This window comes from Sus scrofa, chromosome 1 (assembly GCF_054392235.1).
Source record: "Sus scrofa isolate SSC_HxYL_T2T_F1_AM1 chromosome 1, Sscrofa_HxYL_maternal_Yorkshire_Landrace_v2.0, whole genome shotgun sequence".
Lineage (NCBI taxonomy): Eukaryota > Metazoa > Chordata > Mammalia > Artiodactyla > Suidae > Sus > Sus scrofa.
Genome location: NC_139383.1, coordinates 230,620,370 through 230,646,609, shown reverse-complemented (window position 1 = coordinate 230,646,609; position 26,240 = coordinate 230,620,370). Strand labels below are relative to the sequence as shown.

General features: G+C 41.1%; 1 protein-coding gene across 14 annotated transcripts in view; it reads left to right on the top strand.

The window, feature by feature from the left end:
- The window catches only part of SMARCA2 (SWI/SNF related, matrix associated, actin dependent regulator of chromatin, subfamily a, member 2), a 191,115-nt gene that overhangs the window by 8,497 nt on the left and 156,378 nt on the right, over positions 1 to 26,240 (top strand). For all 14 annotated transcript variants that reach the window (XM_021064340.2, XM_021064291.2, XM_084986871.1 and 11 more), the window contains 4 exons: positions 4,844 to 5,108; positions 8,368 to 8,497; positions 14,409 to 14,792; positions 22,215 to 22,470. In XM_021064340.2, the coding sequence (XP_020919999.2) occupies positions 4,884 to 5,108; positions 8,368 to 8,497; positions 14,409 to 14,792; positions 22,215 to 22,470 (995 nt within the window). In that variant the 5' untranslated portion in view covers positions 4,844 to 4,883. The remainder of the gene's footprint in view (positions 1 to 4,843; positions 5,109 to 8,367; positions 8,498 to 14,408; positions 14,793 to 22,214; positions 22,471 to 26,240) is intronic.

The window sequence follows — 26,240 nt, the reverse complement described above, 5'->3', positions numbered from 1 at the left end:
TATCAATTAATGTAAAGAGATAGCTACACTAAAAACAAGAAACCCTTCAGGGTCAGGCGAGACAGTCTGAATAGGCAAGCAGACATAAAAAGAACTCTTATCTTAACTATCTCCTGAGCCTTATCTTTCTCCAGAATAGTCAGAAAACTTTAAAAATAAGAGTTATTCTTAGGGATACAAACTGACTCTAACTTTTATTTCTAATATTCCACCTTTGACCTATACCCCAAAGTCTTTCTGAAAATCCGGCCAAGATAAAGATTGCTTGGAATCCAAGATTTTCTGGTGCTTCCTTATTACATTCGATAAAGAGGTGTTGTCTAGTCAAAGGGGCTGTGCTTCCCCCTAACTCTTTTTGTCACTAGAAAATAAAAGTTTCTAGGAAACATCTATTTATTACCTATTTTTACTTCAAGGCCTGGTTCAAATGCCACCTTCTCCAGGAAGCCTCCTGGAACTCCTTTTCCTTGCCTCCAAGCTCTAGGTCATTTCTCTTGCCCTGTGACTACAGTGCATGACCTCTTTTGGTCCTGCAGGAGCTTGCATTTTTTTTTTCCCTCTCTCTCTCCTTCTGATATTTATGGATAAATTCTGGGCAGACTTACAGAGCCCTGGCAAGTCAGCCCTCTGGTCATTTTTGTACATCCTACCTGCCTTGTGCCCAGTGAAGAGCCAGGACATTTGGGAATAGATGGGTAAAACCAGCTCTCTGGATCTTTGATTAAACCTCTTTAATTCATAACATCATCTCCCTTCCTGTTCCCTCGACAGCTTTTCTTCATTTCTCTGTCCCTTCAGAAATTAACCTAGGATCACAGCTAAATCCTAATCCTTGCAAAATCTCCCATTGTTTCCACCTTTGTTTCTCCGTCCTTCACTTCCTCCTGTGCATCCTTGCTCATCCTGAGTGAAAACTCTCTGCACTGCTGGATGGCCTTGCTTGCCTCACCGTGCCAGAGATAAAAAGTTCTACTGACAGATGTGACTTTGGGCAAGCTAGGTGGGCCCTTCCTGCCTTCCTCTTTTAAATGGGGACAAGACAAAACGTGCCCTCAAGTCAGGTCACTAAAATGACTCTGAAGCCCATGTGGGTGTGTTTAAGTGTTTACTCCTGCAAGTGCGGGGGTCTTTCACTTGATTGGAGTAGACAGAAAGGTAGACGTTGTGTCATGGTTGTCATGGTTCTACTGGTGACCCTTAAAATTCCATGAAGTTGAACTCCTTTTAATATGCAGATGGGTGTGCTAAGGCTGTCAGCTAAGGGGAAAGGAAGGACATTGGGGCTGAGGGGACAATGTCTACAGTGGTTGGAGTGGTGAGAAGCTCTGGCAACTTTTATTTTTAAAAGCACACACTCCCCTGTTGTAAAGGCCGGGTCAGGACAAAAAAAAAAGACTGCTGAAAAATTCTTGGCTCAGTACGCAGTGGCCTGGCCCTCAGGGAGTGCTGGTAGAGGGAAGCACCGGGGGTAGGATGGTGGCCTGGCAGTGCCAGTGTGTGTCCCACGTCTGTGTGCTTTACCTCCTCCCACACAGACACATTTTCTTCATTATACTGGCCCCCTAATGGTGGAATGGGTCGTTCTTTTCAAAGTCAATGCAAAAACTCCCTCCCCGCCCAACACAAATTAAAAAAAAAAAAAAGTTAATCTTGAGTGTTGTCTTGTGGAGAGTCGCAGCACTCCTGCCCTGTCAAGGTTACTGGACCTCTCCCGCATCCATCCTGTGCCTCCCCTGCCCCTTCAGCATCCCATCTGCATTGCTTCTTTGGTACCTGGAAGAGGAAAGAAAGGGGTTCGTCTTCCTAGAGACACCGGTGGGGTGGGTGAGGGAGAAGCTGAGTTGGCCAGTACTGGACTAGCAGCCTTAACCACAGTGACTTGGTAATGACCTGCAACTCTCTGCTGGAGACTCACACCTCTTTGTAATTTACATTCCCAAGTCACTTGACTCCATGGGAAAGTTTAATTGTGTGTTGGAGTTGTACAGTGAAGTTGCCACCAGAAACAAGGGGGACAGACTAGGAGGCCAGGACCTGGGGCTTATCTTTGAGAGGTGCTCCTCTTCAGTACACTTGTGTGAGAGTGGGGTGGCATCCCCCTGGGACAGCTGGGTCCTGCCCTGGAGGTTCCCTGATGAGCACCCCATACCCAAGATCAGGGATGCTGCAAGTCATGGACAAGCAGACGCAAGAAGCCTTAAGATGCTCCAATCCAAGCCTCGGGGAAGCCAAGCAACCCCAGAAAAAAGCACTTTGCCTGGGACCCCCGGGTTGGTGGTGGCCCTGAGACTGGCACAGAACCCAGGTCTCTGGGCTCCCAGTGAGAAGCCACTGTCACTTCAGGTTGTATGGTAGTCTAGATCCCTGCCATCCATTAACTGTGTGGCAGGGGACAAGTTTGCTTACTTGTTAAACTATGCTGTTTCTCTGAGCTGGCTTCTCTTGTGTTCATCTCTGCTATTTCTTGGACTCCTTCATTACGTCCGTACTTCTAAGGGTTCTCTTCTTTGAAAAAGTTTCCTATATAACACCTTTCTGTATTAACATCCCTGTACTTGCCCATACTTTTCCGTTTCCCATCTCATTTGTTTTCCCCCTAAGTTTTTTGTAGTTTCTTATAACAAAAAGTGAGGAGCATTTTTATGGAGCTGCATACAAGTAATTACAACATTCTAGGAGATTCCCCAATGAAAGTCATCCTATATGCGGAAGTCATTAGTATTGTGGGATAATTTGTATTATTAAAATGTAAAACATGAACAGTAGGACTCCCAGGCTGGCTGAGCACTTGCTTGTGTCTTCATTGTACAAACTTGTGGTATCTTGCCCTTATAGCTACTGAAGCCAATTTCAAGGTAAACCATAACAGGAAGTAAGCAATTTCCTTTTATTCACTAAAAAATAAAGGCGTTTATTAGTTTGCTGATACAGATGAAAGAACACTGTAACTTGTAGTATCCCTGAATTGACGTCAGCTTCCTAAATTTAAAGTGCTAACTGAATGTTTGTGTGTGTGTGTGTGTGTGTGTGTGTGAGAGAGAGAGAGAGAGGGGGCGGGGTGGGATGCAAAAAAAAAAAAAAGTTACTTCCGCCTGCTTTGTTAATCACAAAGAATAAATAATAACATTTGTCTCTCTAGTGAATTCAAGGCTATAATTCACCTTCCAAGCTTCCCTGTTGTTTTAGAAACCACTTGAGCTGGGTTCTCTTAGTCCCATCTTGTATCAGCAAAACCGTTTGAGTGATCGCTTGCTTATAATCACTCCAGAGTAACCTTTCATCGCTTCCTGTTTTAGCCTCATTCATTTATCAGAGTGACCTAAATTCTTGCCTCCACTTTTAAGCTTTCTTTGTTTGGATGCACCTCAAACACTGCTTGCGCTCTTCATTTTTTTATTTTTTAGTCGTTGACTCTCTGAATAGTTTGCCCTTGCAATTTTGTCTGTAGTTCCTTCAGATCTCTTTCGAGCACTGACCCCATGCTGGATAGAGGTGCTGGGGCTACAGGAACAGGAGTGGAGAAGAACCCTCACTTTCTAGAGATTCCTCCAGAGGTTACAGCAATTAGCTAAGAATGGAAGTAATGTGGGCTTTTGGGTTTTTTTGTTTTTAGATTTTTTTTGTTTGTTTTTCCCCTCTGACCTTTCATTTCACTATGGGAAGATCCCTATTGTGGGCCCTTGTCTGATTTCATCCTTGCCACTAAGCAGGGGTTAAGCAAATCCACTTAGGATTTTGTGAGGTTGGCAGCAGAGGAGGTTTTGTGTGGTCAGGTGTGTACCTCCAGCTGACATACTATGTCACCATGGCTATTATGGGATCGTTGCCCTCCATCAGGATTCAGAAAACAGCTTATTTATTCCTTTTGCTTTAAAACCAAGGTGGAGTTGCACCCACCCCATGAGGCGGTTCTCCAGCGGGGATGCCAGAAAGTCTTGGGACCTGAGCCGTGGTATAGTGCTTTGCCAGAGAACTGGGATTTCCACACCTCGTGTGTGGCAGGCCCCTATCTGGGAGTCATGGAGGACTTCTCTTGGGAATCTTGGGGCCCCCAGGGAGGCCTGGGATGAATCCCTGGCTTCAATTGTCCATGTGGTCTTCAATTCACTGGCCTGGTGGGAGGACCACATCTTAATGTGTCCCTTCTGGTCATTTCTGGTGCAGTAGAGGTGGCAGGGGAGAGGAGTAATGCTGACAAAGAGGGGCTGTTTGTTGTTCCAGGCATAGGGCTATGGTGTTACATGTCCCGCTACATTTCAGTCTCCGCTCATAATTGTATACATGAGTATTTGAACCCATATTTGTCTGACTCCCATAACCTCTGCTTTTCCCATGAATTCCCACAATTTATGAAATTGTGCTTTCCCTCCATTTTAACTATCTGGAATTCCCTATGAAATTCTGAATGCCCATGGCCTTATGAAAATGGGTCTTGGTTGGATATTTTAAGAGTTTTATATTTTAATGGCTTTGGAGGGTTAATGACTTATAAGGTGCCTAAGTAATGGAGAGCATCTGTTGACTTCAGTAATAAATTTTAAGCTTGTTTAGAATTCTGCATATGTGTTAAATCTGGGTTTCTCCAGTGACCCTTTTTTTGGTATCTTAGATGATTTACATCTTTCTGGGGAATCATTCAGAGTTGTTTTTTTCTTTTAAACAAGTGGTCTTCGTAAAGACTAGGGCAGATGGATATAGATCATACTCTCTCAAACATCTGGACCAGATAGGGCAGTTCTTTTTGATGTTTGATACAGAAATGGCATGATCAAATATGAAGGACTGTTTTATTTTTATCTTAACATCATGTTTAAAATGTCCCTTTCTCTTTTCTTCTTTGCAGCGCAGTATCACTCTACCGACTGGCAGAGACAGAAAAGTAGATGTCCACGCCCACAGACCCTGGCGTGATGCCCCACCCTGGGCCCTCGCCAGGGCCAGGACCCTCTCCTGGACCAATCCTTGGACCCAGTCCAGGACCTGGACCATCCCCAGGTTCCGTCCACAGTATGATGGGGCCAAGTCCTGGGCCTCCGAGTGTGTCACATCCTATGCCGACGATGGGGTCTGCTGACTTCCCACAGGAAGGCATGCATCAAATGCATAAGGTAAGAAGACTTCCTTCTCCCTCGTAGTCCAGTCTTGTCTTCTGAGTCATGGATGGCTAATAATCCCTGATAACCTCGTGCTCTTTTTTTCTACTATTGTTAACAAGAGAATCAACCTGGGTCTTTGTCTTATCCTCTGCGTTATTAAAAACATACATTCTAAGGCTCCTTTATTGTTACAGATGTTGCACCAGTCAGGAAGATCAGATCTTTGCTGTTTAAAAATACTAGATACAATATGCAGTTCTGACAGATTCTGTGAATTGTGGGTTGCAGGTATTTTTGGCTTGGTGAATGAGTGTATTCATAAATAAGTCTTGCTTTTTTTCCAGATATATATGTTAAGTAACTTATAGCACCCATGAGTAAATATGTTGAAAATTACTCTTTCCTAAAAAGATCCTGTAGGTCCCAAAGAATAAAAGGAAAATGAGTCCTTTTGAAAAGGATTTTTTCAAAAAAGGCTTGATGTAAATTAAATCGTTTCTAGGTAATCCCTAAAAATGCACTTTGCTTTCTCTGTCTGTGAAATGGCTTTATTCTGGTTTTAGAAGAGGGTTCTGATTTTACAGAGTTCAAATCCAGTTCAGTTGTTTGTTTCTGGACTAAAGTTACAATAATCTTCCATTTATGAAATCCAGATTGTTGCTTTGGGGATGACCATATTGGTATGATTTTGGCATTGTGCCTTTGCAGGAGATGCAAATAGAGAATGGCCTTTTGAGAAAGCAAACAAATCCTCTGTGACAATTTGTTTTGAGAGTTAGCAGTAGTCAAAGAAAATCTATGAGGCCATTGTTATAGTGCCTGAAGGTTAGGCCTGATGAGATGAATAGAGGTTTCGCCTCTTTTTTTGGGTGACATCACAGGTGGAATATGGTGGTGGGGATGCCAGTAGGCAAGTCAAGGAAGATACTGGTTTAAAACAGAAAGATCATCACTGAAAAGAGCAATTTTTTCCTTCAGTTGTATAGGACTGGAGGCTTATATATTTATACATATGTATATATTTATTTATCTATTTATTGGCTGCACCTGCAGCGTATGGAAGTTCCCAGGCCAGGAACTGAATTGGAGCCACAGCTGCTCCCTAGGCCACAGCTGTGGCATCGCCAGATCCTTAACCCACTGTTCCACAGTGGGAACTCCAAGGTCAACTTTAAAGTAAGGTATTGGAACCCAGAAGAGAAGATGCATTTTTTTTTTTTAACAGATTTTGTTATTTGATGTTTTTCAAATCAGGAAAATAATGTATGCTTATTTTGAAAAGTAAAACATATTGACATAAATAAAAGAAATGGTTTATCCCAAGTCACAGCTTATTGCATACGTTTTTTAACACCTTAACTTTTCTCCATCTTCAATAGAAATACCATGTGAGCACGGGTGTGCATATTCAGGTGTGATTTAAAATTTTTTTTCTTTGACCATAACAGATTCATATCATTGCTGTTAATTACTCTGAAACAACTTCTTTTTCATTTAATAATACATCATAAATAGCCCTATAATATCCCCAAGTTCTCTCCCTGCTTTTTTGGTTTATTTTAGACACATTTTTAACTTGTCAGGTATGTAAAGAAATAAAGCTGCTTGTTTTCCATATCATATTCTTCAGGGGACATATCGAATGTACAGACGTATCAAAGTAATTAAATTGTCTTGTATTCATATTAAATTAATTTGGGAACTTTTTAATCTTATTTGATTATAGATCAGATCTGTCCCTTGTAAACCTTAGTCCGAGTGGGTTAAATAATTTTGGAATGGGTTAAGGGTGTTTCACCTCCAAAATGATAGATAATATTTGAAGGAAAATATATAGCTAGCCTTTATTATTATTTAAGCATTCGAAAGTTCGAGGTATGCATGAGTGTTGGGTAAATGTTATGTTTTTATTTATCATTCTATCTTCTGATCACTTCAGTTTTGTCATATTTTCACCTCTTCTCTACCCCCATCAGTATTCTTTTTTGTTTTGCTCTCATTCTGCAAGGTTTGCTTTTTCTGATTCTGCTTTTCCTCAGCCCCTAGCCCCTCAGATAACTTCCTGAGTGAGGACATGGTTAAGTGCCTGGAGTTCACACCTGCTGACCAGATGCCTTCACTATCTTTTTATAGGCAGCTTTATTCCTTGTCTTTCTCCTCTGTTTCCCTCTGAGCTTCAGCTTTTTGCTTTTCAACATTACTGGAAATAAATAAACAAGTGGCCTAAATACATCTGCTGTGTTGCTTTGATTTCCTCTCTATTATTACTATTTAACAGACTCAGAGACACTCTTTATACCAAATTCTTCCCATTTTTCTTCTGAGCATCCTCTTTATGGTAAATTTCTCCTCTTTTCAAGTGCATGCTTTTGACTCTGCAGAAATTAACTTTCCTTTCTCCAAAACTGCAGACACTCATACTTTCTTGCTTGAAGTCATTTGGTTTCTATAAACTCCTGGAAATATTCCTTTCAGGCTGTTTTAAAAATTGCTCTTCCAGTTTGGGGAGGAATAGACTTTTCCTTTCTCAAGCACATGCTCCATTGCCCAATTCTGGATTGGATTAGCGTCAGCTCAATAGCTATTTATTGTGTGTCTGTTGTGTACAGGGCTTAAAGTCCTGTTTCCGGCCTCTGTGGTCTTTATTTTTTTTCCAAACTCTCCCTTTAACCTTTTCGGTCTTCCTCCCGCTATAGTACAGCTTCACCTGTTTCACTCTCTTTCCTTTTCAGTATTTAACCCCATTCTCTGCTCTACCCTGTCTGTTCCTCTTTTCCCAACTGCCATGGAACTTTCTGGTTTCAACTTTTAAACTTTCCCTGGGTCTCTTCCCTCTGATGAAAAAAATAGATCATCGCAGGCATTTCAAATAGTCTTCCTTCAGACTTTGGACTGGCTTCAGCACACAGCAGATTTCGGGACTTACTTAAAAGGGCGTGGAAGCATAGCTGATATCTGTCCATCTTTTGAATGGGACTTCATTTTTATGTGTAGGTTTTGACATTACCAAAAAAAATTTCAACTGTTTGAAGCTTTAACTTTTTACTTACAGGTAGTTTTGCTGACCCTACGGGTATAGTCTTTCTTATTTTATCTCTGGTCCTCAGCTATGAGGTAGTATATAGGATATAGTAATGGATGTACTGTTGGCATAAAAATACACGACCGTCTTGTGGATAATCGATGATTGGGCCACAGTCTTGAAGACTTGATAGGGAGGAGTCTTTGTACCTTGAAGAAGTATCTAACTGATGTCCTGTTAATGTTTCAGCCCATGGATGGTATGCATGACAAGGGGGTTGTGGAAGATATCCATTGTGGATCCATGAAGGGCACCACCATGCGACCACCTCACCCGGGAATGGGCCCTCCCCAGAGTCCGATGGATCAACATAGCCAAGGTTTGTGTCAGCTGCTGACCTGATTTTGGCTTCCCGCCATCGTCTTTCATCTTTCCTATTGGTTACTTTCAATATGGCTTCTCAAGAAAGTGTCTAAGGAGGACTGAATCTGGCAGGTTTCCTCTCCCTGTAGCACTCTTCCCCTTGCCTCACCAATTCAGCTTTATGGTCGATGGGAGCAGTTTTCTTTCCAGAATCTTATAATAGTTTTACTGGCCACCCTGTGACCAAGCCCTCTGTGCTTGGTGCACTTTATGCAGAGTCTTTACCCTGATCTTTCAAGAAAAATTGTTACCCCAGTTTTTTAGACGGAGAGGCTAAAGCTCAGAAATTTAGTTTGTTTTTCTAAGTTTCCGCATCCAGTAAGTGACAGGGCCAGAGGAGAATAGACATGACAGCATAGGCATGAAGGTGGAATGAGCCTGCCGTGCCCCTTGAATTGCACACTCACACTTTGTAAGGTGGCTTTTTTCTGGCAGATTTACCTGTCATTGCTGGTAGGTGGCTGCGTTAGTGTTTTAGCGCTACCATAACAAATTACCATAAACTGGGTGGCTGAAAACAGTAGAAATGTGTTCTCAAATTTCTGGAGGCCAGAAGTCTGAAATCAAGGTGTTGGTAGGACCATGGTCCCTCTGAGGTCTTTAGGGAAGAATCCTATGCCTTTTCCTAACTTCTGGTGGTTTTCAGCACTGTTGGGCATTCCTTGACTTGTAGATCTGCCATTCCAATCTGTGACTTGGTCTCCATAGGTCATTTTGCCTGTGTGTCTGTGTGTCCAGATTTCCCTCTTCTTATAAGGACTCCAGTCATTGGATGAGAGTCTACTGTAATCCAGGATGCCCTCATCTTAACATGATTTTATCTGCAAAGATCCTATTTCTAAAGAAGGTCCCATTCACAGGTACTAGGGGTTAGAGCGTTCACATATCTTTGTAGAAGACAGTTGTTGAACCAACAATAATGGCCAAATCAATATATGGTGTATTTCTCTTCTCCTGGGTGCCATTTCCCTTCATTGTTAAAGGCATATTAAAAATATTAAATATTATTAAATATTAAAAATAGCTCAAAGTTGGATACAGCATAACCTCATTTCAGAATCATTCTATGAGCATTTTAGCATGCAAGAGGCATGGTTAATCTAGCACTAATTAATCCTAATGTGTTACTATCTTAACTCGCAGTGTATACTTTATGTGTTGCTGTACATACGTTTTTGTAATTTAATGTACGTGAGTTTTTTTCTCCATCCGTGGTCAGACCACCTTCCATCCACCTGCGGGGAGATTTTTGACTGTAAGAGAATGGTTTGGTTTAGAGAAAGGTATTCGTGTGTGTGTATATATATATACACACATATGTATAGGGGTGCATCTTTACTAATATTCAGGCAGATTTTTGAAGATCCCAGACTCTGATCTGAATTTCGATAGTAGACAGGCATAAGTGTTGCAAGTGACTCATAAAAATCTTGACCCTGTTAGAAAAGCAGCCTGAATCATTGGGCCTTTTTGCAGTATGGCAAGAAAAAAATTGACCCATTCAGTGTTAAGAATGAATTAAGACAACACTTCCATGTTTATCATTTAAATTCTAAAGAGCCAGGTGTGTTCACAGAGCTAATGTGGATCTCATGTTTAATACCTTGGAGGTGTTGATGAGTTATATTCAGTGATTTTCAAAGCCAGGTGCTTGCTCTGTCTGCTCCTGACTTTGCAGTACCTCTAGTAGTGGAGTCCTAGGAAGACTCCAAAGCAAAATGCTTGAAATGCATGAATTACAATTGAGCATTCTTACTTTTATTATTTAAATATTTCTTTCATGGCTTGATTCCTTTCTTCAACTTCTAGAATGATGATTTTTCTTGGAATTGCCAACTCTCAACTCTCGGCACAGTGTCTAGCCTATAGCTGAATACTTAGTAAATTTTTTTCAGTTAGGTAGAGAAGGGAACTTATGCATTCAAACGTCAACATTTTTAAATAGATCTTAATTTTTATATAATTTCAGTAAGTTATGATTACTTTGAAATGCAGAGGTCTGCTTGAAATGGAATCAGAATTAGCACATAATATTCTTCTCTAAAATAGTAAAGTGCCTTATAAGCTTGGGAATTAGTTATTTAAAATATGCTTTTGAATATAAAGTAGTATTTGTATAATGCAGCTTTATTCTATATTATGATCTAAAGAGAATTTAGATCCCATAATGGCATGTATCTTTAAAAACTCCATTATAGGAAGCTGCTTATAAACACACAGGTACAGAGAGGTGTGGTATTGATTGGAAAACTGCCAGCTTTTACTACCTAGCAACCTATTAGGCTATTTTAAGGTATTGGTTGAGAAGCAAAACCATTTCCTTCAATAAATACTGAATTGTGTACCTTATGGTCCCAATGATAACATTGTTTATTTTTAGTCCATTGGATAGAAAAAGCCTCCAAAGCAAGTATATAATATTTAATGTTTGTATGTGTGTGTATGTGAAGAGAAAATTCATATAAAATTGGCACTTAAAAGTTCAAGACTATTAAAAAGAGAGAGGTGATTGCCTCTCTCAGAGGCAAGGTGAAACTGGGGAGATAATGGCCCTTGAAGATGAGGGAAGGAAAACTGTCCCTTTCTGACTACTTTTAAATGAGCAAATCAAACCAGATTTCAAAAAGAGCAGATTCTGCATCAACCCTGTCATCCTACAGAAAAGTGTATAATCACTCTCGGGCAATTGTGTCACTGTTTTCTCAAAGATAATTATGAAAATATGTTATGTTGTTTTATCATTTAGATTCAGATTTTTCTGAAGTTTTATGGAATGCTAGTCATGGAGACAAAAAGAAATCTCTTTGGCTGAAACACTGTCACATTTTTAATGTCATACTGTGATAGAATGATTCTATTCACATCCCCTAGAAATGCTAGGAAACAATTTTTCCCACCCTCAGTTTCTTCTTATCACATTGGGGGTAAGATTTTGTTGTATTAATTAATTCTGGAAAATGATTTTTATTCCACTCTTAGTTTCTTTCTTAGCAAATTTGAGGTAAAATGAATTATTGAATTTAATGTAAGTGTCTCATCTTGGTAACTTTGCCTTGCAGGGGAGTTCATAGTTTAAACGAGTGATTTGATGACCAGTGTTATACAGTTGCATTTAGATTGGATTGTCTAATGTTCTAGTCCATTGTATTGGGCATCCTATGATTTTTTTGTTCAAGGCTAAGCTATGATGACCTTAGGGAAGAGAAGGGACCAAAAGGCAGGAGACATGACCCATTTTAACACCTGGTTGTATCCTTTCTACCACAAAAATGTCAGCAGCTTTGGTAGGAGGTTTTTCCACCTGTGGTAGATGCAAGGTAGGCCAGAAAGGTGTTAGCCAGGTGCTTTCGTAATGAACAAACTACCATTTTGCACCAGCATTACAATTAGGGGATGAATGTTAACTTCATCAGAAGGAAGAATGTTGATGATGAAGTTACATGTATGATATCGATGGTCTCTAAATGTTTATTGTTAGAAATAACATCCTGGGATTTAAATTTCTGCTCATCTTGCAGACTGATTTCAGGGGCATTTTCTTGGCTAACTTTTGTGACCAACTTGAACCTTAATGACTGTGTGATTTTTGTGCTCCCTTATAGAGTGGGGATTTGGGGAACACAAGTTAGCAGTTTTCCCATTTCTCTTCAGGGCAGGATGACTCTGAACAGAGTTCTACATTTCACCAATTGATAGAACAAAACCTACTCTTGTCTTGGGGGATCCGGCTGAATTTGTTTCCCCCTCCAAATAGCAATTTGAGATAAAAGTAACTGTATCCTTTATTTTCCCTAGTCTTGTGAGCAGTGATGCTGAGTCCTCCGTCAGTGGGGGTCAGATGTTCTTGGACCTCTGATTCCACGTACATGGTGAGAGCTGTTTCAGCTCAGCCTTGAGATAGGTTCAAACACACGGCAGATGTGTGATGATCTTTATGATGACCTTATTACCCGTGTGATGACCTTTATATAATGGTGATTCAGGTGCATTTATTAAAAGCAAATACCTCTAATATTTTATGTTGTGTGTTAGGACACCTTTGAATTGATTAATCAGCACCCAGTTTAAATCGAGGACAACCTTTTGGATTGCAGTAAGCCACTCTATCCTTTCTTTCCTCTTGGATTTCTCTTCAGCAGTGCTCAGTCATATGTTTTTCTAGGAATTCTTTGGCCAAGCTATACAGTTCAACTTTTGAAATAAGTTCCTTGCCATTTTCATGCATTTTGACTTCTTTCTCATGAAAAGTAAATTTCCCATTTAGACTGCTTATAACCCAAGCAGATTAGTCTCATTCTGATATCATATTGTAAGTGGTTCTAGAATATTTTTGAAGCTTTCAAGCCTTTGACTTATTTTTATAAAGCCGAATTAATATTAGACCATGGAGAGAGCCTCCACCTTGGAATCAGACAGACCTTGATTTGAATCTTGGAGTTGCCAAGATCTAATTGTGTGACTTAGGGTAAGTTGCTTCCTCTCTGAGCCTGTTTCCTCATTTTAAAAAATGAGGTGACACAACTTGTCTTCTGGGGATGTTGTGAGGATTGAAGAGAAAGTATATCCTCCACTCACATGCCCTTAATTCTTACCATTTATGTGCTCCCACCAGCCTTTCTATCCACTGGCCGGACTACCATCTCTGCGTCAGTTTACTTGAATCCATCTTAGTCACATATGGCAAAGTCCCTGGGGATGAATGGTCCCCAGAGTCATAACCAGTGACCCATGATCCTGAAACTATAAATATCCCAGCTCCTTCCCTTGGATAGTTTGGAGGCAAGTTATGTACCTTAAATCCCAGAGCTTCTGTGTGAGATTAGTCTTCAGGTACCCACAGCAGCTGGTTTAATCGTACACCCATTATTGGCTGCTGTTCCTTCCTTTTATTACCCTCCCATGCACCACCAATGTCCCTGCACCTTCCAGATGAATCAGCTGGCTTAATCCTTCCATCAGGCTCTGTTCCCGGGAGAACTCAGCTCAGATCGAGTGGCAGTGCTTTGCATGGTGCCCACAAGAGTGGAGGCCTCAGTAATGGCAAATTATTCATAAAGTGCATTATAATGAACAAGTAATAGTGCCATGAAAGACACCTCATTCCCTATTGCAACATAGCAGACACCTTAAGCTTCTGTTCCCTAGGTTGGAGCTTTTTTTTTTTTTTTTTTGCTTTTTAGGGTAGCACCTGCAGCATATGGAAGTTCCCAGGCTAGGGGTCCAATCAGAGCTATAGCTGCTGGCCTATACCACAGCCACAGCCAAGCCGAGTCTGCGACCTACACCACAGCTCATGGCAATGCCAGAGGATCCACAACCCACTGAGCAAGGCCGGGGATTGAACCTGCATCCTCATGAATACTATTTGGATTCATTTAGGCTGTGCCACAATGGGAACTCCCTGGAGCTACTTTTAGTGTGTAACACTGCCCCCCCAATGCCCTTCTTTTAGGTGTACAACAACCACTACCTATATACCTTCTAGGGCACACGTGGCTATTGGTCGCTTGAAATGAAATGTGGCAAGTCCCGGTGGAGACATACCGTAACTTAGTATGAAAAAAAAGAACGTAAAATATCTCTCTTCATAATTTGTATATTTTGAAATGATAATATTTGGGATATGTTGATTGAAATAATATATTATTAAAGTTACTTTTGTCTGTTTCTTTAAAATATATATATGTATATATGTTTGAGACACATACATTTGAAATTATATATAATCCCATAATTATTAAATCACATATGCTTTAAATTTTTATCAGACGGTGCTGTTCTGGAAAATGATCAAAATATTCAGGCGTGCTTCTCTTTCAGGGTCAGTGGGGGCAGCCTGTGATCTCCCCTTGTGTGTTTTGTTCTAGGTTACATGTCGCCACACCCATCTCCGTTGGGAGCCCCAGAGCACGTTTCCAGCCCTATATCGGGAGGCGGCCCGACCCCACCACAGATGCCACCGAGCCAGCCGGGCACTCTCATCCCGGGCGACCCGCAGGCAATGAGCCAGTCCAACAGAGGTCCCTCGCCTTTCAGTCCCGTCCAGCTGCATCAGCTGAGAGCTCAGATTTTAGCTTACAAAATGCTGGCCCGGGGCCAGCCCCTCCCAGAAACACTGCAGCTTGCAGTCCAGGGGAAAAGGACGTTGCCTGGCATGCAGCAACAGCAGCCACCACCGCAGTCCCAGCCTCAGCTGCAGCCGCAGCAGCCGCAACAGCAGCAGGCCCTTGTTAACTACAACAGACCATCTGGTAGGTTAATGTACAACCAAATGAATAATGCCCTGGTCCAACTTGCAGAAAAAGGACTGCTCACTGCACGGAAACACTGGGTCGGTATCGGCCCAGGGCTAGCATATCCTTCTGTACCTCACTGGCCCCCTTGTCTGGCTTCCTTCACTTAGTTGGCCAAGATTCTCGGTCTCTGCCGGGGAGTCCCAGAGCAGTGCTTCTTAACCTTTGGAGACTCTGGTGCAAGCTGTGGATCTAGAAAAAAGCGCACTACCCTGGTGATTTTGCATTCTCTTTCAAGTCGTTCATCGTTTGTTGGAAGCCCATTCACGCACCCCGGGTTCAGAACCCAGTGCATTCTATGGCCCACACATAGGCCTTGACTCTTCTCTCCGTAAGCCATTTCATGTCTGTTGATTTATTTATGTCTACCCCTTTGTGTTGTGAAAAGCATTTGGGGAGGCTTCCAAAAAGCATACCTGAGGTAAAGGAATTCTCAAGTAGAAAATCAGAAACAAAGGGAAGTAGAAACCAACCGAGGTCAGTGAGATCAGGAATGTGGGGGCCACAGGAGCGCTCCTGGTTGCTGCACCTGAGCTTCCAAGTCACTTGAGTCCAACAGTCAGGAAAGGAGACAGGGTCCAGTACCTAATTTTCATCATATGGAAAGAAGTTACTGACCAGTTTTTCAGAGGATGCAAGGTCCTTTCTAGCAGAGAGTATAAAGTAGCTTTCCCAGGTGGGATTATTTTTTAAATTATTGCTGTTATTATTCTAAGAGGCACTGCATGATAGAGGCATGGGTAAGATTTATTCAGAATAAATAGACTGTGGCTTATTTCCTATATATGCGGGCATCAGAACTGAAGCAATGACCTTATGTCATGGCTTCAGATGGGCTTCTCCTTTATATGGCCTTGGGTGGTCTGGCTTGATCCCACTGATAGAATTCAGAGCTCTAGAAAGCTGGAGCATGACCTTCCACCAAGGTTGTTTTCTCTGGGAGGGTTTTTGTCAGCAACTGGATAAGCACAGAGTTTATGGTTCTATTCTAACTAGAGCTTTGAATTCCAGAGAATTTGAATCCTAGGGAATTTAAATTCCAGAGTGCTTACTTGTCACTGACACTCATTCCTGTGAAAGGTTTCCTCTCATGTAGGTAAGCCCTGACATCTGATCATTGTAATGAGTTTGGGATATTGATCCTCTTCCTAGGATTTGGGACTTCTACAGTGTGAAAGGGTTCAGATGACAATTCTTTTTTTAATATTCTACCTTTGGCGTTTGTAAATGTTTCTCTTCTGGTAGAGGAAGCCCTAAGAGTTTCCTTTGTGAACAATAAATTTATCTTGTTAGTTGTAGATGGAGCCTAGGAATGTGTTTTTCAAGAGCAAGAAAGTCTTGTGTAATCTCCAGATTCTCTGTGTGACAGAGGTACTCTGGTAGGTGGAGGATCACATGGGACCACAATAGTGTAGACTACAAAAGCTATACAAGTAAACTGTGCATAAAGTGGTGGTTTGAACACTCTTTGTTTTTAGAGGCTTTAAAACCCCCAAACTCGGAATTCCCATTGGGGCGCAGCAGAAACGAATCTGACTAGTATCCCTGAGGATTCGTGTTCCATCCCTGGCCTCGCTCAGTGGGTCGGGGATCTGGTGTTATACTGTAACGTGGCATTGCAGTGTACCACCACTACAGCTGTGGTGTAGGTCACAGACATGGCTTGGATCCCTTGTCTACACGGCAGTTTTAGCTCCTATTTGATCCCTATCCTGGGAACTTCCATATGCTGCAACCCTAAAAAGCAAAAAAGAAAAAAAACCAAAACCCCACAAAACTCTAGCTCTCAGGAATGCAGCCAGAGAGAAGAAAATACTTATATATGTCTGTGTGTGTATGTGGTGTGCACGTATTGAGTGCTAACCTGGTACTCCATACTAAGCAATAAGCACCTTGCCCACATGGCCCATCCAGAGTGTGAAGAGTCAAGATTCCAATGCCAGCAGCACCACCCGAAAGCCTGGGTCCTTATTCCCCTCCCCACACTGGCTCCTCTGTGACCAAAAGGCTCATTGTAAGGGAAGGACTGTGTCTTGAGGTCTGTGTACCAAATGCAGGAGTTTTTACTCCTGTGTATAGGAAGGAAAAGTGTCTCAGCTCCTTAACTGAGAGGGTTTTTACTAGTACTCCAGACATAATAGCAACAAAATTGGTGATCTGGCTATCCTGCATCTCAGTATATGAGGAGCATTAACTGAGAGTTCCCAGTAGAGGCTGAGTGGTAACAGTCAGATGGTTGGTAATTTAAGGAGGAGGGACCAAAATCTGTGCTTCCCGAAAAAGGTAACAGAGAGGGACCTTGTCACATAGGCATTATTTAAGGAAGCAGGAAGCTGAATGCTTCAAGAATTCGTTTGAGAAATGTTTTCGCCCAAAGTCACAATAATGAGATCAGAGGGAGAGTCAGACTTAAAGGATGAAGTATCAGTTTTCTGGACACTGTGCCTAACAAATACTGCACATCCTAACCAACAAAATCCTGAGTGCATTTTCTGGATCATTTCTAGAAGAGAGGGCTCCATTTTTAAATTTTTTTTATTACCCCAGTTCTAATGTCTATATCTTCCTCGCCATGCTCCTGTCATTAGGGGGAGACAAATTTTCTGTCTAACTCACTGCTCATGTCTTTTGTATTTCCAGACCTTACTTGACAAAGACATCTTTTTTTTTTTTTAAGTTGGCATTTAGGACAAGTCAAAATAAGGCAAAATAATTTTTCTACATTAATATTACTTTTATTAATTATTATTAATTTTTTATCTCCCCTCCCTTTTTTTTCTTTTTTTCCTTTTTATGGCCATACCTGTGACACATGGAGTTCTTGGGCTAGGGGTCTAATCAGACATCCATCTGTGATCTACACCACAGCTCACAGCAACACCAGATCCTTAACCCACTGAGTGAGGCCAGGGATCGAACCCTCATTCTCACTGATACTAGGTTGGGTTCTTAACCCACTGAGCCACAATGGGGACTCTCCTCTCCCACCCCTTTAAAATAAAGAAGTATAATTACCTCTGCTAATAGTGCAGGAAAAAAATCAATTTAATCATGTCTCCTTCTCTGGAGGTAGCTGCGATTCCATTTTTCTTTTGTCCCATTTGCTAGCCTTATTCATGTGTGAAGAGAATCTTTTTGGCTGGGGTGATCTACCTCAAACCACTCCAAAGTTATAATTCACCAAAAATGACAGCATCAGAGCCACCAGCAGAGAATTACGGTTTGACTGGAGGAAGTGTACACTGAACAAATAACTCTTTGGTCCTTGCCTGCTGTGGGCTCTGCTCAGATCGAACCCACCATTTTTTCTTCTAGTTTTGATACATTTTTCTCTTTAGAGATGAAAGCAAAATTCAAAATAGGAACTGAGAAAGTTTGGGGTTTTTTTTGTGGTAGGTAGGAAGGACTTCATGGTAGAAAGTAAAAGTTTTATTGCTGATTTTTTTCAGTGCTTGTCCCTTTCCTGCTTCCAGCATCTCCTTTTATAGTTATCTAAAATTTCTTAGTAAGCTTAGTATAAAAACACTTCTTTATTACATTTACTTTTTCAACCTGTGGAAACCACTTAAATCATTCTTTAATGCCCAGACTGTTATTTGCATAAATATCCTTGTTTGCCAGAAGGTAAAGTGGGAGCTCTGTGCAGAAGATCTGTACAGTGAGACTTAGGTAATTTAGTAAGTTTGTTCACCTGTTTCTTAAAATCAGGCACCTCATAACCTCTCCCCACCCCTCGCTTAGCTGCAGTGAGAGGCCCCTCAGGAGTGTCAGGGCATGTTTCTACCTTGTTCTAAGATGAGGAACACATTTTGTACCTCTGACCATTAACCCTAAATTGTTTATGTTGGGGAGGGAGTAAGAGATAAGCTAAAGAATGTAATTTGTCTTCCATCTGAAGATATCAGGGTGTGTTCTTATCATTTTGCAGACCACGAGCATCTGTTGTTGAGATGCTTTCTGTTGATAAAAAGCAAATCCAGTCAGGCAACTCAACGCCTGAAGGACCAGCAGAGCTAGGGAGTTGTGTTGTGGGTGTGTCTAATGGCAGCTGGCTGCATTCAGTCCCCCAGCCTCTGTAAAGAGAAGGTTTATATCATCTGTTGGAGGGAGGAGAGAATAGACCCAGGCAGTAAAGGAACTCAGCAGTGTTTAGTTAGAAAGGAGTTTGCCTGTGACTCTGATGGGGGATTAGCAGGAGACACATGGCAGGCCGATTTATCTGCGTATTTGTGCTGAGTTGTATTAACTGTGGAAACACTTTGAAGTTTGCTTTCGAATAGCTCATTTGCAATGCTGCTAGCTAATGCAGTACCAAATTTCTTTGAAAGCCTTTTTAAAAAAAAATTATTGAAATATAGATGATTTACAACATTGTGTTAGTTTCAGGTGTACAGTAAAGTGACTCAGTTATATACACATACACATACACATATATAAATGTATATATTCTTTTTTTACACTCTCTTCTATCATAGATTGCTTTAAGACATTGAGTATAGTTCCCTCTGTTATATAGTAGGTTTTTGTTGGTTATTTTGTATATAGTCGTCTGTATTCTTTTGTCATGGAGTTTTTCTGAAAAGCTGAGTAATTAAATGAGATTTCTTTACTTTCATGCCCTTGGTGGCTACAACAATGACCAGAGCTGGGGGTTGAGCATATAACCATGTTAAATCCTTAGAACCCCCCAGGAGGTGGGTTCTGTTATTATCCCCATTCTGTTCGCAAGGAAACTGAGGTACAAGGGGTAAGTAACTTGCTCAGGCTGATAAGGTGCAACTTATCAGTTCTTTTGCAAAGATGCAGGGTACTTTAAATCTGTTTTGTTCATAACAAGTTGTATTTTTAAATTGGAGATTTGAATATCCAAGTCCCTGTTTGGGTTTCTCTTTGCTTCTCAATTTTAAGGGTCCTACAACCAGATAAGAAATGTCTGTATTTATAGATTAAAGAAGCCTAGCTGTGTGTGTATCAGATATAGTTCGTAGTCCTAGGCTGAAAATGACTAGATTCGGAACCAGGGATGTCAGACATGCTCTGGATGCCTTCCTTTGATTGTGTGATTTTAAAAATAGTGACTTGAATATAACTCAAGGAGTCGGTGTGGACTTCTGCATAGGTATTTACAAGCTATAATGCTAAAGAAAGCACCCAGAGTAAGTGAAATGTGTTGCATTGTTGCACTGTTAACAGCAGGAAAAATGCTTGAGAACTGAAATTAGGTAATTAATTCATATGATATTATCTTATCAGCAAGATATGGATTTTCTTTTTATTAAAGGTGCTGGTTTTTGTAGACCGCCTCATTGTGTTAAATTTATTATTTAGTATGCTTATACCAAGTATTCAAATATATTTAATTCTATCAGTTTCTCGAGCTTATTAAGGAAATTCATGGAATCACAGAGAATTTAAATGATTGTTAGGAATCTCTGTCTCCTCTCTTTTGGCTGGATCACATCTAAAGCAACCTAAATGAACGACCTCAACAGGAAAAAAACATTTGAAATGTTCCTCCATAACTCATTCCAATGCTTAACAACCCTAAGATTTAATGTTTAGAAATTGGTTTCTTACATATGGATGAAAGAAACTCTAAATCTAAAATATTATGAAAAGCTATGCATTCTGTAAAAAGCCTCCCATTCAGGAAAAAATGGGAACATTCTTAGCTGAAAAGAATCTCTTTATTGTGATCGTGCATCTACAATGCCTAAGATAAAAAAGGTAAAAAATAAAAAGAAATGCATTTTCCCTCCAGAATTTTTCATCAATCCTAGAACCGGGGCTACAGATTACCTTAAGAAGTCTTATCTAGCCCTAGGTCTTTTGGAAAGTTTTACCTAATTTCAGAAGGAGGGGGAAAAAAGAACAATGCTGCGCGTACACACACACACACTGTAGTTTCCTAAGCAGTTTGTTCTCATTCTTCCCATTCCTTCTATCAAAATATTTGATTATCCTTGTGTTGTCATTTAAGCCCATTTCTAAACAATGTTTGCTGGAAATTGAATAAATATGTTTAATTTTTCATAATGTATGTCTTTGTATGGTTGATTATTAAGTCACTCTGAAGTATAGAGATGATTATTTTTGTTATCATTTAATAATTTTAACTTTTCTCTGAACAGATACAGAAAATATTTGGAATAATGCCTGTGAGAGGTTTTTAACATCTGCTTACTAAGTTTTTTTTTTTTTTTTAATTTACTGACTCCTTTGGTAGCATCACTAATCTTATTCATTACTTTGAAATAAGTAAAAAATCACCTCAGAGGAGAGATGGAACACTTCTTATTTTAGGTCCAGACCTAGCAATCAACTTAAACTCCTAAAGTTTAATGTGGAAAATTGCTTTAAATTAACTTATCAAGTGCATTTTGATAAGCTTAATGAGTGCATATTCCTTTATTCTGATAACATGAGAAAAATGCTCTCTTGAATGTTAATATTTGCTAGTTTTTATTCGATGGCATGAGCAGGTTCTTTCTTGCCTCTACACTGAATGTTTTTAGAAATATTTTCTAACATGTAGTTAAAAATGTAAGTTCTCTATGCACTAATTAAGCCTGAAATACACTTTAAAGCTCATTAAGGAAAAATGGGGTGCCTCTATCCTTTCACATTCAGAGAACCTGTGAGCTGCTGTACCGCATGAGTTCTAAGGGCAGGGCTCTTCCAGATTGGGATAGGTGGGGGTTTACCACGTGGTTGGCAAAAAGACACCCAAATTGCGCCTGACTGTTGGGTGGCTCCCTTGCTTTTTCAGAACTCTGAATGCATTTGTAATTCTTTTTAAGAGCCCACTGTAGACCTACATTAAAAGCAGGGTGTCCATTCTTAGCAGTTTATTACCTAAGAGTCATCTGGGGGCCATTTTGCCAACGTTCATTAATGAGTGGCATTTCCCTTTGGGATAGATGCCAGCTCATTTTTTTCCTTCCTTCTCCTTTCCCCTCTTCCCTTCTTTTTTTTTTTTTTTTTTTTTTTTTTTGTCTTTTTGCTATTTCTTGGGCCGCTCCCGCGGCATATGGAGGTTCCCAGGCTAGGGGTCGAATCGGAGCTGTAGCCGCCAGCCTACGCCAGAGCCACAGCAACCGCGATCCAAGCCGCGTCTGCAACCTACACCACAGCTCACGGCAACGCCGGATCGTTAACCCACTGAGCAAGGGCAGGGACCGAACCCGCAACCTCATGGTTCCCAGTCGGATTCGTTATCCACTGCGCCACGACGGGAACTCCCCCTCTTCCCTTCTTTTCATCTTCCTCCCTTCCCTTCTTTTTTCTTGGGAGGTGGCAGGGGGCGGTGGGCAGACAGGGGGTGGGCAGAGGGCTCCTTCCTTCCTTCCTGAGCTGCCCATGTCGCTCTTTGTCCCGCAGGCCCGGGGCCAGAGCTGGGCGGCCCGAGTCCCCCGCAGAAGCTGCCTGTGCCTGCGCCCAGCGGCCGGCCCTCGCCCGCACCCCCCGCAGCAGCACCACCGCCTGCGGCCGCAGTGCCTGGGCCCTCCGTGCCGCAGCCCGCCCCAGGGCAGCCCTCACCCATCCTGCAGCTGCAGCAGAAGCAGAGCCGGATCAGCCCTGTCCAGAAACCGCAAGGCCTGGACCCTGTGGAGATTCTGCAGGAGCGGGAGTATAGGTAATGCACCCCACCCCGGGGTGTCAGCTGCTGGGTTCTTGAAAGAACCAGCCAGCCTAGGGGGTCTGGTGTCTCCTGGGTTGTGGTCTTTTCTTTGGGGCCAGGGAAAGGTCTAATGGAAATCCCAGAGGCTGAGACTAATGCCTGAGAATGATTTTAGAACAAAGTCACAGAGAAGAGTTTTTTGGCCACTGGGGAGGGGCGTTGAGGGCCCTCTGGGAGGTTCTAGATTGGCAGGACTATGATTTTCACCCATTCTATCAGAAAAGTTTTAACTACCCCTATGACATGCTCAGATCCAGAGTCCAGCCCTCAGTTCCTAAAGATGGAAGAAAGTGGTCAACCCACACTTAGATTATGTAGTGTTTCCTTTTGGTTTGTTGGTTTGTCCTTCAATGGTAACTGAGCTGTTTACTTGTTGAGTGTGTCTGTTGACCTGACCTTCAGGTTAATACCACATCTGGTGATACTAACACATACTTCAGTAGCTTGATATAATGTATTTAATGTATTCTTTCTTTCTTTCTTTCTTTTTTTTTTTTTTTTTTTTGAGCTCCCCTGGTATGTAGAAGTTCCCAGGCCAGGGATCAAACCTTGCCACTACAGTGACCTGAGCTGCTGCAGCGATCATAAACTTGCTGCGTCACAAGGAAGCCCCTGTATTCTTTGATTTAGTTAAAGCCTTTGCTGTCTACGGCTTAATCCAGCTTTTGGGGTAGGCCTTATGTAAGTGTCTTCATATGGGGTCCTTTTTTATTTTTAATTTATTTTTCTTTTTAAGGGCTGCACCCATGGCAAATGGAGGTTCCCAGGCTAGGGGTCTTATTGAAGCTGTAGCCGCTGGCCTATACCACAGCCACAGCAATGCCAGATCTGAGCCCGGTCTGTCACCTACACCACAGCTCATGGCAACGCTGGATCCTTAACCCACTGAGCAAGGCCAAGGATCAAACCTGCATCCTCATGGATACCAGTCAGGTATTTTCACTGAGCCACGACAGGAATTCTGATGGGGTCCTTTTTTAAACTCTTAATCCAGAAACTTGATTTTCATCTGACTTGTCACATGTATCTAAATCAAGCATTGGCAAACCTTTTCTGTACAGGGCCCCAGAGTCTATGTTGTAACTACCCAGGTCTGCCCTTACAGTGTGAAAGCAGCCGTAGATAATCGTGGGCTGGCTGTGTTCCAGGAAAACTTTGTAAGAATGGGCTATAGGCAGGGTTTCGCCTGCAGGCTGTAGTTAGCAGATCCCTGATGTAAATAGTTAATGTCAATCAAAAAGAGAGTCCATTATATTGAGTTAAGAGAAAATGAAGCTAAGATCTTGGTTCTGGAGTTAGCCAGAAAGCATGCTCTGCTATTAACTAGCTGTTACCTTTGTCAAGTTACATCTCTTTTCTGTGACTCAATTTCCTTCTCTGTTAAAATAGGGTATTTATTTTCTATTTCTAATGTTCATTTTTTTTTTTTTTGGCTATGGCCTGCTGTGGCTTAATGTGAGATCTTGTTTCCCGGACCAGGGATTAAACCCAGGCTGCAATGCTGAAAGCCCTGAGTCCTAACCACAAGACCACCAGGAAACTCCCAAAAGAGGGTATTATAGGATCTCTTGTAGGGGGAAGATAAAATCATGTAAAGACTTCCAGAAGTTCCTGCTATGGCATAGTGGGTTAATGATCTGGCTTGTCTCTGTGGTGTAGATGGTTTGATCCCTGGCCCAGCTCAGAGCATTAAGGATCTGCAGTGGGTTAAGGATCCGGTGTTGCTGCAGCTGTGGCATAGGCCGCAGATGCGACTCATAGTCAGTCCTTGCCATGGATGCGGCTGAAAAAGGGAAAAAAAATCTAATACATATTAACTGTTTTCATTGTTTTCCAGGTATGATTTAATTTAAAAGATCAGAGATTAAAAATTATAAAGAATGTTAGTAAATAAGGTCTGTGTTCCCTTTAAAAACATTACCTTAATCTTTACTGGAAAAAACATGACTTACCTGAGTATTAAAATACTCAGTTATTAGCTTTGAGCATTTACTCCAAAAGAAATCACAGTAACTTGCCATTCAATGTGTGTAGCTTTTTGGATGAAAAGTATAACTTTACTCTCATTGCTATTACTAATCCTCAATTAAGAGCTTTTATGTTGCTGTTCCCAGCTTTCCGTTTATCCCTAGAGAGCTAGATACTCAAACTCAATTGATTTTTGAATGTTGGTAGGCAGGTTCTGTTGGGTGAGTAACTGCTGTGTGGTAGAAAGTCAGATATTAGCACTATGCACTCATTTGGGGCAGAAACACTATATTCATATGCAGCCTTTTTTTTTTTTTTTTGATGTTGCTATTGAATGAAAAAGTCAAAAGTGCTTTTGAAAAGACAGTAAAAGGGATAGAGAGAGAATGTGTGGTTACTCTAAAATTCTGATTTCCCAAGAGCTAACAATTTTTACCTACCTTGAAGGTTAGAGAGCTATCAGTCCTTTTGCAAAATCATGTAAACTACCCTCATAACCTAGAAATACATCCGAATTTTCTTCTTCCTTTTTCAGCCTGTGCTGTGTTGTGTGTGTGTGTCTTACTGACTCCTAAATTTTATCATTTTTACCAGAGTTTTATATACACTTCTTTTCTTGTAACGAGCTAATTTTAGCACTTTTTGGGGGGGGGCAGGAAGGGTGGGGAAATGATCTTAGTGGATGGTCTCCTAGAATAAACAGTGTTAAGTAGTACTGTTTGTACCATTTCGCCTATTCCAGTGTGTGAAAAAGCTTTTGTCTTCTATACCTGTGTCAGTTTTTTAAACAATGTGTCTGTCAGTATCTTTTAAATTATAAGCATTGGGGAATGTGGTGGAATGCCTATTTTTCATATTATTATTATTACTTGATAAATGTCTCCTCTTTGGTAAAGCTGCTTGGCTTTTGAAGTGATTGATCTGGTAACCCTGGGTCCAAAAGTCTGGAGGGTCTTTTGGTCTGAATTTTCCCATGGCCATCTTGAAAAGAAGCTTAGGTTTTACATGCGCATCTTTAACTTCTTTACCTCAAGAGCCGTAGCTGGCTTCTGCCTGTACGAAGGTAAATTGTCCAACTGCAGAGGTTAATAAAATTTATTCCTTAAAAAGGGTTAGATCAAGCCCCTTAGGTACCTGTAAAAGTTAGCTAAAAAACCCTTTTCCTTCTGCCCCACTTTGAGAGAATTGCTTACCAGCCTATAGCACTAACAACTGAAAGGGTCCAGTGTATCTTTCCCTCCTGACTGAGGATTTGAGTAAGGTCTTTAAAAAAAAAGAAATCTCTTTTATAATTTCATAAACTTGGTTTGAGCAAAAATCATCTGTCGGGAATGTTCATTTCTTTATGACTGTTGTACTATCATTTACCTTGTCTGTGAAAATTGAAATTGTCAGAATTTTTAAATTTTTTTTTACTTTTAAGTCACTTGACTGTTCATCATAAAATCAGAATTTTGACAAATTGACCTTCTTTATTCAGTAATAGCATAAATAAGATTCTGCATATGAACACCTTGCCTCAGATCTATACAAGCTCTTCAGTGAAAAACATTTTATTCCCATTTACATTGGATCCTTTCTTTTAGACCATCTTTTTCTTATGATAGAGCCTTATTATTTTTTTGTGTTGGTGCCTTTTTTTTTTTTTTTTAATATTTTGGCACACTTTCTTTGCCCTGTCAACATACCTAACTTCAGTTTTTTACATCTCGAGTTAGAGGGCTTGTCAGAAGTGCTCCAGGAATTATCATGCTAGC